At 44.1% G+C, this 12516-nt stretch overlaps 1 protein-coding gene across 1 annotated transcript in view; it reads right to left on the bottom strand.

Moving 5' to 3' along the window:
* The window catches only part of EPHB1 (EPH receptor B1), a 652092-nt gene that overhangs the window by 84001 nt on the left and 555575 nt on the right, over positions 1-12516 (bottom strand). Inside the window, 1 exon segment of the mRNA XM_029062965.2 lies at positions 7576-7823. Coding sequence (XP_028918798.1) covers positions 7576-7823 — 248 coding nt within the window.

Genomic DNA, 12516 nt, shown 5'->3' with positions numbered 1-12516 from the left:
ATCCATTTTTACAAGTTTATCTAACCATGTTTACTCTTCCTGCTTTTAATTGCTTTATCATAGGATTACAGTTATTACATTCTTGAGGGAATTACTTTCTATTTGATTTGTTTTTTCAAATTAAAATCAGTTACTCCTATGCTTCCTGAGGCCACCGTAGGACAGGTAGGCAGACAAAGAGGAACCTCCTTCCTAGACCCTCGGTTGCAATATTGGTGAAAATGGGTACGGGAACAATCCCTAACCCCTCAGAGACTTCTCCTGTGGAGAGAACCTAATGTTATCACAGTTCCCCAGGTCTGTTAGGGCAGGATTGATGTAGCAGGAAGCTCTCAGGTAAAGAGCCCTGATCTCCAAGACCCCATGGCTCCTCTTACTCAAAGGTATTTTGCCCAGAATAGATTAAAAACAGAACCCTTCCTGCGCAAAGCTGCCGAACATAGAATGCTGAGGCCCTAATCAGATCAAAGTGTTTGTGGCACAGTCTAGGTGGGAAGGAAAATAGGTAATAATAATAATGTTGGTATTTGTTAAGCGCTTACTATGTGCAGAGCACTGCTCTAAGTGCTGGGGTAGATACAGGGTCATCAGGTTGTCCCACGTGAGGCTCACAGTTCATCCCCATTTTCAAGATGAGGTAACTGAGGCACAGAGCAGTGAAGTGACTTGCCCACAGTCACACAGCTGACAAGTGGCAGAGCTGGGAGTCGAACCCATGACCTCCGATTAAGAAGCCCAGGCTCTTTCCACTGAGTCACGCTGCTTCCCCGGAGGTATTGAATCTCCACTTTCCAGATGAGGAAACTGAGGCACAGAGCAGATAAGTGACTTGCTCAAAGTCACACGGCAGGTAATTGGTCCTCTAGCTCTCAGGCCCAGACTCTTGCCATTAGGGCATGCTGCTTCAAAAATCAAGGCTGGTATGAATAATTCAAATTCAATCCACAAACGCAAGTCCCATTTTTCGTGATTAACCAAGTTTTGGATTATCCAAGCCAGCCTAGGTCCCAATTAGTTCGGATAATTAACCTTCTGGGGTAAATAATCTGCCTCATTTGGGAAGGTGGAAAAACAGGACAGATATGGAGCAGAGAAAATCAAAGAGGATTGGAGCAGAAAGAAAAATTCAAAGGGGGAATACACACTGGGGAGTAATCTAAAGCGAGAGAAGGGGGAAATGAAGCATTTCTGAATATTTCCAAAGCAAGGAGGCAGGTAATCTATAAATCTAATTTCAGCCTTAATACCAAGTCTGAAAGCAGAGCAACATTAATTGATATATCTGCTGCTTGATAAAACTGAAAAGTAGGTCATCGGTTAAGTTCACTTCTGCGGAGGACATTTTCTGAAAGGGATATTTTTTTAATTTCATGGGGTAGTCTGGAGAAACAGTAATACTTCTTTTTTTAAAAAAAGACAAAAAATACTCCAGTCCTCTCTTCCTCCTTTGTCTTTCACTCAGACTTATTTACAGTGAGGATTCTGGAGAGTATCCATGCCAATTTATATTTCTAGGGTAACTTTGTGATCCTTAATTCAAGTTAATAGCTTCTCTCATGCCCCTCCTTTTCTTCTCTCTTCCTCCATAACTCACACCCATCTTCAGAATCACATTAATGTCTGCATATCTCTAGTGGAGTTATGAAAGAAATACTGATCCTAGTCTGTATTCTACACTGTAAGCTTGTTGCGGGCCGGGAACATGTCTACCAACTCTGTTGTATTGTACAAGCGCTTAGTACAGTGCTCTGCACATAGTAAGCGCTCAGTAAATACTACTGAATGAATACTCGGCGTGCGTTAATAGAAACAGGACAGGCTTGGGAGTCAGAGGACGTCGGTTCTAATCCCCGCTATGCCACTTGGCTGCTGTGTGACCTTGGGCAAGCCACTTAACTTCTCTGTGCCTCAGTGACCTCATCTATAAAATGGGGTTTAAGACTGTGAGCCCCACGTGGGACAATCTGATTACCTTGTATCTACCCCAGTGCTTATAGTAGCGCTTGGCACCTAGTAAGTGCTTACCAAATGCCATAATCATTATTATTCTTATTTATTACTCCCCTAAGATCTTAGTACAGTGTTTTGCATACAGTAAGCACTCAATCCCATTGATTCATTAAAATGGCTTATTGTTATTTGTTTTCAATATCAACATTTGATTCATAGAGAAGTATTAATAACATTGGCAATCGATGCATTGTTCCAGGTTCTGGAGAAGTACAAAACAGAGGGAGATATTCTCTGCCTACAGGGAGTTGACATTCCAACTAATCCATACTGAAATATTTGCTTTCCAGAATACAAATCCATAAGATTTCCTCCACAGTAAAATAACCTGACCGTGAGTCACTAATACAATAGTATTTATTGAGCGCTTACTATGTGCAGAGCACTGTACTAAGCGCTTGGGATGAACAAGTCGGCAACAGATAGAGACAGTCCCTGCCGTTTGACGGGCTTACAGTCTAATCGGGGGAGACGGACAGACAAGAACAATGGCACTAAACAGCGTCAAGGGGAAGAACATCTCGTAAAAACAATGGCAACTAAATAGAATCAAGGCGATGTACAATTCATTAACAAGATAAATAGGGTAACGAAAATATATACAGTTGAGCGGACGGGTACAGTGCTGTGGGGATGGGAAGGGAGAGGTGGAGGAGCAGAGGGAAAAGGGGAAAATGAGGCTTTAGCTGCGGAGAGGTAAAGGGGGGATGGCAGAGGGAGTAGAGGGAGAAGAGGAGCTCAGTCTGGGAACGCCTCTTGGAGGAGGTGAGTTTTAAGTAAGGTTTTGAAGAGGGAAAGAGAATCAGTTTGGCGGAGGTGAGGAGGGAGGGCGTTCCAGGACCGCGGGAGGACGTGACCCAGGGGTCGACGGCGGGATAGGCGAGACCGAGGGACGGCGAGGAGGTGGGCGGCAGAGGAGCGGAGCGTGCGGGGTGGGCGGTAGAAAGAGAGAAGGGAGGAGAGGTAGGAAGGGGCAAGGTGATGGAGAGCCTTGAAGCCTAGAGTGACACTAACTTCTCTGTGTCTCAGGTACCTAGAGCCTTGAAGCCTAGAGTGACACTAACTTCTCTGTGTCTCAGGTACCTCATCTGTAAAACAGGGATAAAGACTGTGAGCCCCATGTGAGAAAACCTGATTACTTTGTATCAACCCCAGCGCTAAGAACAATCCTTGGCACACAGTAAGTGCGTTACAAATACCATAATAATTATTATTGTTATTATGAGTAATGTCACAAAGCTAGCAAACTGTGATTATGTGATTAAGGTCACATCTCCTCCAAGATCCCTTCCCCAGTTAAGCTCTCATTACCAGGGCTTGCTCATAGAGAAGCAGCGTGGCTGAGTGGAAAGAGCCCGGGCTTGGGAGTCAGAGGTCACGGGTTCGAATCCTGGCTCTGCCACATGTCAGCTGTGTGACTGTGGGCAAGTCACTTCACTTCTCAGGGCCTCAGTTCCCTCATCTGTAAAATGGGGATTAAAACTGTGAGCCCCACGTGGGACAACCTGATCACCTTGTATCCCCCAGCGCTTATAACAGTGCTTTGCACATAGTAAAGCGCTTAACAAATACCACCATTTATTTGATTTTTATTTTTATCTTTCTGTGTCACCTATATGCAGTCAGAATCCATGACCTCTAGGTTTTTGATACTCCACCTCTTCAACCACACAGCACTTATGTACATATCTTTCAATTATATATCACAGATTACCTGCTCATTTATATTAATGTCTGTGTCCCCCTCTAGATTGTAAACTCGTTATGGGCAGGGAACATATCCGCTAATTCTGATGGATTATGCTCTCCTAAGTGCTTAGGGTACTGTTCTGCACACAGTAAGCGCTCAATAAATACTATTGATGATGATGATGATGACGACGACGATGAAGTGTCGGATTACTCCTAAGCAGCGTGGCTCAGTGGAAAGAGTGCGGGCTTGGGAGCCAGAGGTCATGGGTTCGAATCCCGGCTCTGCCACTTGGCAGCTATGTGACTGTGGGCCAGTCACTTCACTTCTCTGTGCCTCAGTGACCTCATCTGTAAAATGGGGATTAACTGTGAGCCTCACGTGGGACAACCCGATGACCCCGTATCTCCCCAAGCGCTTAGAACAGTGCTCTGCACATAGAAAGCACTTAACAAATACCAACATTATTATTAATATTAGTCAAAAGAATACAGCTACTGCCTACAAGTAAAAACTAGTATGGACAAGTAAGTCTTCCCTTTCAAATCGAAATGGAGCTGGTTTTCCAGGGGGCAAGAGGCAGTGGGGATGAATGGAAAGAGCTTGGGCCTGGGAGTCAGAGGAACTGGGTCATAGTTCCAGGGCTGCTACTGACCTGCTGCATGACCTTGGGCAAGTCACCTAATCTCTCTGTTCTTGTTTCTTTATTTATAAAATGGGGGTGATAATCTCTGTCTCTCCCTCCCTCACAGAGATTCTGTATCAAATGAGATCACTGACATTAAAGCGATTTGAAAAGATGCATACCGAAAAATAAAGTAATGTTATTAAAAATCAGGTTTTTAGATTAGCATAAACATACCGACAGCTATGAATTTATTTTTTGAACAGTGAAAGGCATTACCAGGAAGGAAAAAAAATCCGTCTCTATTAACCTTCGTATTATCCTCACCTGATCTCTCTCATTCACCCCACGTATTCAGTCTGTCACCAAATCCTTTCAGTTCCACCTTCATGACATCCTTAGAATATACCCCTTTCTTTCCATGCGACCTGCTAGCTCACGAATCCAGGCTCTTTTAATATAATAATAATAATAATGTTGGTATTTGTTAAGCGCTTACTATGTGCAGAGCACTGTTCTAAGCGCTGGGGTAGATACAGGGTAATCAGGTTGTCCCACGTGAGGTTCACAGTTAGTCCCCATTTTACAGATGAGGTCACTGAGGCCCAGAGAAGTGAAGTGACTTGCCCACAGTCACACAGCTGACAAGTGGCAGAGCCGGGAGTCGAACCCATGACCTCTGACGCCGAAGCCCAGGCTCTTCCCACTGAGCCACGCTGCTTCATATCTTGCTCTGACTATTGTATCAGTTTCCTTACTAACCTCCCCGCCTCCTCTGTTGATAGACATGCTTCCTGCTCGCAAAGAGCTTACAGTCTCCGGGGTGGACTGACATTAAAACAGAAAGAAAGAGATTGAGTTTAGGGGAACTAGTAGAGGGGTTGTAATAGTAGTAATAGCAGTAATAGTAGTAGAAACAGTATTAGCAGTAATAATAAATAATAATAATGATGGCATTTGTTGAGTGCTTACTATGTGTGAAACACTGTTCTAAGCGCTGGAGAGGGTACAAGGTGATCAGGTTGTCCCACGTGGGGCTCACAGTCTTAACACAGATGAGGGAACTGAGGCACAGAGAAGTTAGGTGACTTGCCCAAAGTCACACAGCTGACAAGCGGGTGAGCGGGGATTTGAACCCATGACCTCTGGCTCCCAAACTCTTGCTCTTTCCACTGAGCCACGCTGCTTCTCAGTAGTAGGCAGGGGACGTTTATACCAACTTGCTGTGAGTACTCTCCCAAGGAATTAGTACATTGTTCTGCACACTGTAATCACTCAATTTATAATAATAATGTTGGTATTTGTTAAGCGCTTACTACGTGCAGAGCACTGTTCTAAGCACTGGGGCAGATTCAGGGGAATCAGATTCGCCCACGTGAGGCTCACAGTCTTAATCACCATTTTACCAACGGGGTAAATGAGGCACAGAGAAGTAAAGTGACTTGCCCACAGTCACACAGCTGATAAGTGGCAGAGCCGGGATTTGAACCCATGACCTCTGACTCCTAAGCCCGTGCTTTTCCCACTGAGCCACGCTGCCACTGATTGAATGATGATATGGGAATGATTGCAGATAGAGGTGGGGAACTCTAGGAGAGATGTGCCCATGGAGTCGCTATGGGTTGGAGATGTCGACAGCGTAAGACAAGTAATAGTAATAATGATAATAATGATGGTATTTGTTAAGCGCTTACTATGTGCCGAGCACTGTTCTAAGCACTGGGGTAGATGCAAGGCAAGCAGGTTGTCCCTCGTGGGGCTCACAGTCTTAATCTCCAGTTTACGGATGAGGGAAGTGAGGCACAGAGAAGTTAAGTGATCTCCCAAAGTCACACAGCCGACAAGTGGCGGAGGCGGGAGTAGAACCCACGACCTCTGACTCTCAAGCCGTCGTTGGGCAGGGATTGTCTCTATCTGTTACAGAGTTGTACTTTCCAAACGCTCAGTACAGTAAGCGCTCAATAAATACGGCTGAATGAATGAATGAAGGCCGCTAAACCACGCTGCTTCTCGCAATCAGAGCAGTAGAAGTAGGAGATTGTAGATTAAATCTCCCACTTATCTCCCACAGTTCCCACTAAAGTGTAATTTCTTTGAGGAGAGGGAGTGTGTCTACCTATTATATTGAACTCTTCCATACAGTCTAGTGCTCAGCACACAGTAAGTGCTCAATAAATACCATTGATTGATTGATGGAAGTCATAGTAGGAGTTGTAGTAGTAGCCATGACATTCACTGGGAAGACGACGGGTTCGATACACTGTTCAAAGTACTGGAAATGACAACATAAATTAAAGATTTTCTTCAGACCTGATGGAGAATGTAATCCCCATCCACTAAATCTAAGCCTCCTCAGTAACAGAACCACCCCACTTGAAAAAGAACTGAACTCACAAACTTCCTTTTGGGTCTGTTATTCCAACTCTCAGGAAGCTTTCTTTGCTTAATCCCATGTGGGCTGCGGAGAAGCCACATCAGCCTTTCTCTCCCTTAATCCCATTAACTCATTCTTTTCGTAAATATCCTCATTCCCAAAATGGTTCCCCTAGCAATATCTGTGGAGCCACAACTTTTCTAAGATCTAGCGGATATTAGGACTGTAGTAGGGAATCTATATAGCAGACAACGAGTGTCCTCATGCTATTTATTTCTTGGTTTGAGGGGTGTATATGACTAATTAATTAATTTCTATCTATGAATGTCTGTCTCCCCGTCAGGACTGTAAGCTCCTTGTGGGCAGTGAATGTGTCTGTTTATTGCTATATTGTACTCTCCCAAGCACTTAGTACAATGCTTTGCATCCATTAAGTGCTCAATCGAATTGAATTGAATTCATACAATTGAATGAATGAATGCATGCATGCATGAATGAATGAATTGGACTTTGGTGGAATACATTAAAAACTATAAAGGGTTGAATTGATTTGTTTGCCTGCCCTTCTTTTACTTTTAAGCTACTTGAGGTCAAGGCTAATGTCTAGCCAATTAGACTGTAAGGTCCCTCTAGACTGTAAGCTCTCTGTGGGGAGGGAGGGAGCCTGTTTACTGTAATATTGTACTCTCCCAAGCTCTTAGTACAGTCCTCTGCACATAGTAAGTGCTCAATAAATACAATTGAATGAATGAATGAATGACGGTAGCTATCTGAGCCTCCCATAAGGAACTTGGCACAAAATGGGCGATGACTTCAGAGTTTATTGTCTGAACCAATGCCAGCCGACTACATCCAGTTCTAGAATGCTGTCCTTACCCTGAGGAAGGAGTCCAGCGCTCCGTTCTCCATGAATTCCGTGATGATCATGACCGGCCTGCTTTTGGTGACCACACCTTCCAGGCGAATGATATTTGGGTGGTCAAACTGCCCCATGATGCTTGCCTCGCTCAGAAAATCCCGCCGCTGCTTCTCCGAGTAGCCAGCCTTGAGAGTCTTGATAGCTACGTAGATCTCTCTCTTGCCGGGTAGCTTCAGGCGCCCCTTGTAGACTTCCCCAAATTCTCCTGGAATGAAAGAAAGAGGGGTTATGATGTGGTGGGAAGAGTCAGGGATCTGGGAGTTATAGGACATGGGTTCTCATCCTGACCCTGCTCCTTGGTCACCTTGGCCAAATCAGTGACCTTCTTGGAGCTTCAGTGTCTTGCTGTATTGTACTTTCCCAAGTGCTCAGTACAGTGCTCTGCACCCAGTAAGTGCTCAATAAATACAATTGAATGAATGAAATGAGGATTTCATCTTAGACTGTGAGCCCATTAGGGGACAGGAACTTTGTCTGGCCTGGTAATTGTGACTACCTCAGAGCTCAATATAGTTCCTGGTATGTAGTAAATGTTTCACAATTCATTCATTCAACTGTATTTTTTGAGCACTTACTGGGTGCAGTGCCCTGTACTAAATGCTTGGGAGAGTCCAATGCAACAATAAACAGATACGATCCCTGCCCTCAGTGAGCTTACAAGTCTAGAGGGATAACTGCTCACCAGAACAGAGACTTGAACCCTGGACTCCCAGGTTAAAAGTCTTGAGCTCTACCAACTGAACTATCTGTTTATTGTTAGATTGTACTCTCCCAAGCTCTTAGTAAAATGCTCTGCACACAGGAAGCACTCAATAAACACGATGACTGAATGAATGAATGAATACATACGATTGAATGAACGAATGAGTGAATGAACACTTTCAGAAGAAAAGGCAAAGTACATGATCTTCCGGTCTGCTCAAAGGGTCCCAAAGCAAAATGTGGACGACTCCTTACGAACGGGAAGCCTCGGCTTTCGTTTCCCCGATGAGTCGCAGAATGTCCTTACCTCATCTTTTAGAAGCACTTCCAAAAACTTAAGCACCATTTCAAACCTTTCATTTCCCTTTCAACTCATGCGGTGTTTGCTCTTCCATGCTTGAATAATTTAAACGGACCAGTAAATTTCCTTTCTTAGAGGCACCTGGATAAATATTCCCACTGCCTAGGAGGATTGCTGGCATTCCCGGGTATTAGCTGTCCACTGCGTGTTTTAAGAAATATGGAATAGCTGCTGTAGAATGTGGACTTCTGCAGTGGGCTTAATCTATAGTTGTGGGTGTGTTTGTGTGTTCACATCTTCTAGGTAGTTCAGGCTTCAAAAATATACTTTGGCCTCCATTTCTGACTGGCCAGGGTTGGCTTTTCTTTATGCAGAAAATTTCAGATAAAACTGGGGCAAAGCATGTTTTTAGGACTCAGTCATTGGCCTGTGTATACCCATTCAGAGAGGTTTTTCATACAGTGCAAGAGAAATTTCCGGCAGCAGAAGTAATCTGTGTTGTCGTCCTTCTGTACAAACAGGAGGAGGAGGAAGAAAATCCGACCTCCCTTTTTGTGTTGTTTTTTGATATTTTTGAGAATCTTTATCTCTGTGGCTTTCTGTACTACCCAGGCATCGTTCATGCTGTCAGGTGCTTGGACATAAAGGGCAAGCAGAGTAGGTTATACACTCAGGGGGTTTTCTGTGTCAGAATGCAATGTTCCACAGAGTAGAGTGGGGTAAAGATGTTTCTTGAGGGCCCTCTGGATGCAACACACTGAACCAAGAGCTTGGAAACAACAGAATAACAAGACTTGGTCCCTGACTGCAAAGAGCTTTTATCTTAATGAGGGATACAGACTTACAAACCTGTCTGCTGTGTGACCTTGGGCAAGCTGCTTGATTTCTCTGGGCCTCACTTCTCTCATCTGTAAAATGGGGATTAAGAATGTGAGCCCCATGTGGGACAGGGACTGTGTCTAACCTGATTAACTTGTATCTACCTAGCCCAGCACTTAGAACAGTGCTTGGCACATAGTAAACACTCAACAAGCACCATAATAATTATCATTCTTATGAGCAATATTTCTACCTGGGATAATCGTAATTAATCAATGGTATTTATTGAGTGCTTCCTGTGTGCAGAATAGTAAGCACTTAAGAGAGTACAATGCAACACAGTCGCTAGGCGTGTTCCCTGTCTACATGGAGCTTACACTCTAGAGGGGGAGACAGACATTGAAAAACAATATGGATATGGACATAAATGTTGCGTGGGATGATAGCGGGATGAATGTTAAACCCATTCTATTCTTAAGGGGAATAGATCCAAGTGGAATAACTGAATGTATCACTAATGCTCCATCTACACACAGGTAACGAGAAGCAGCGTGGCTCAGTGGAAAGAGCCCGGGCTTTGGAGTCAGAGATCATGGGTTTGACTCCCGGCTCTGCCACTTGTCAGCTGTGTGACTGTGGGCAAGTCACTTAACTTCTCTGTGTCTCAGTGACCTCATCTGTAAAGTGGGGACTAACTGTGAGCCTCTGTGCAGAACAGTGCTCTGCACATAGTAAGCGCTTAACAGATACCAACATTATTATTATTATTATTAATGTAGAAGAGCAGACATCCTAAAGGGTGCCAAAGAGATGAATTCCTGCTATGGCAGAATATTCTGATGGGGCTGGAATCCTCGGATCACAGGGAGTTTCCTGGGAGGAGGCTGCTTGGTGCAAATATGCAAAGCAGCATGGATTAGTGGATAGAGCACAGGACTGGGAGACTGCGGGACTTGGGTTCTAATCCCGGCTCTCTCTCTTGTCAGCTGGGTGACTTTGGGCAAGTCACCTCATTTCCTTGTGCCTCAGTTACCTCATCTGTAAAATGGGGATTGAGACTGTGAGTGAGCCCCAAGTGGGACAGGGACCGTGTCCAACCTGATTAGATTGTATCTACCCCAGAGCTTAATATAGTGTCTTGCACCGAGTAAGCACTTAAAATGCATAAAAAAATTAAAATCTCTCCACTGGCAAATTAAGAAGAGAGGCTAGGCAGCCACGGTTTGACTAAATTGCCATTGCTCGACACTGGAACAGAAAAGACTTGACCTTTTTGAGCTTTTAAGTGTTGTAGTACCCACTGTAAAGGAACCGCACTGCTCTTAGCCATATTACACCAGTTATTCATTCCTTCCTTGATGCAGTGCTAGGTGTTGTGTGGAATTATTTACTAAAAGATGGCGTTCCATGCCCTCAAGGAGTTGGCCATGTAACAGATAGCAGAGACGAGGCTGACAGAGTAAATGTTCTGTGCCAAAACGCTTGGAAGGAGAAAAGGTTTACCTTTTCATACACGATTTCTTTAGGTAAAGGATTTTTGTGCTCTAGGCTAATTTTTATGGTATTTAAAATTGAATAGCTCTAGAGGCAGAGGAAGGAATGATGGAAGGTAGAGAACCCACCCTGGAAGAAAAATGGGTGGCAGGAATCCAAGGATTGCTACAAAGGCATCTCACCTCCTCCTTAATCAATTAATTGATGGGGTTTATTGAGCATTTACTGTAGGCAAAGCACTCTACTAAGTGCTTGGGAGAATCCGCAGTACAGTGGACCTAATTTCTGCCCCCAAAGAGCTTAGAATCTGGAGGGAGGGAGAAAGCAGTAGAAGGCTCATTTATTACCCTGAACATGAGAAGATGCTTAATCTAACTTTCCATCCTTAGCTGGAATTTTTAAGCCCTGAATGTGAATTGTGAATCTCCAGATCAGAAAAGCTCTGGACATGAGATTTCGGGACCACGAAATTGCGTGAAAGAATTGATTATGAAGGAATAGTAGTTTGTTTATTGCCACGTGCACTCTCTTTGTCCTGCAGTCAGGTTCCTTTCATTCATTCATTCAACTGCATCTATTGAGAGCTTACTGTGTGCAGAGAACTGTACTGTGCACTTGGGAGAGTACAATACAATGATAAGCAGACACATTCCCTGCCCACAACGAGCTTACAGGCTCGGGGGGGGGAGACAAGCATTAATACAAATAAATCCATTATAGATCTGGACGTAAGTGCTGCGGGGCTTCGAGGGGGAGCGAGTAAAGGGGATGAGTAAGGATGACACAGAAGGGAGGGGAGAAGAGGAAAGGAAGGCTTTTTGGGGGGAGGCCTCGCGAAGGAGATGTCCCCCAGTAAGGCTTTGAGGTGAGGGAGAGAACTTGTCTGTCGGATTTGAGGAGTGAGGGCATTCCAGGCCAGAGGCAGGCACCCAGATAGGTGGGATCGAGGGACAATGAGAAGTTTAGCATTGAAATGCAGTGGGTGAGGTTACTCTTTTCCAGACTCCTCATAAATATTGAGAAGGATTCACCTTCTAGTTGATACACAGGGAGGGTTTAGGTGCTGAGATTTCTCTTGTGATTTTGAAAGGGCGTGTTAGGAGGTAATTTAGACTTAAAGACTTAACTTCCCAACTTTATTAATTGTTGATAGTATTATTAATAATCTTTATAGCAATAAAATAATAAATCGTCGGATTTGAGGAGTGAGGGCATTCCAGGCCAGAGGCAGGCACCCAGATAGGTGGGATCGAGGAACGGTGAGAAGTTTAGCATTGAAATGCAGTGGGTGAGGTTACTCTTTTCCAGACTCTTCATAAAGACTGAGAAGGATTCACCTTCTAGTTGATATACAGGGAGGGTTTAGGTGCTGAGATTTCTCTTGTGATTTTGAAAGGGCACGTTAGCAGGTAATTTAGACTTAAGGACTTAATTTCCCAACTTTATTAATTGATAGTATTATTAATAATCCTCATAGCAATGAAATAATAATTGTATATGTTAAGAACTTAAGTGCCAAGGACTGGGGTAGATACAATTCAACACAATTGGACACAGTCCTTGTCCCACATGGGGACAGTCT

Source organism: Ornithorhynchus anatinus, chromosome 1 (assembly GCF_004115215.2).
Source record: "Ornithorhynchus anatinus isolate Pmale09 chromosome 1, mOrnAna1.pri.v4, whole genome shotgun sequence".
Taxonomy (NCBI): domain Eukaryota; kingdom Metazoa; phylum Chordata; class Mammalia; order Monotremata; family Ornithorhynchidae; genus Ornithorhynchus; species Ornithorhynchus anatinus.
The sequence above is the reverse complement of the archived record's forward strand: the minus strand, read 5'-3'. Positions and strand labels throughout refer to the sequence as shown.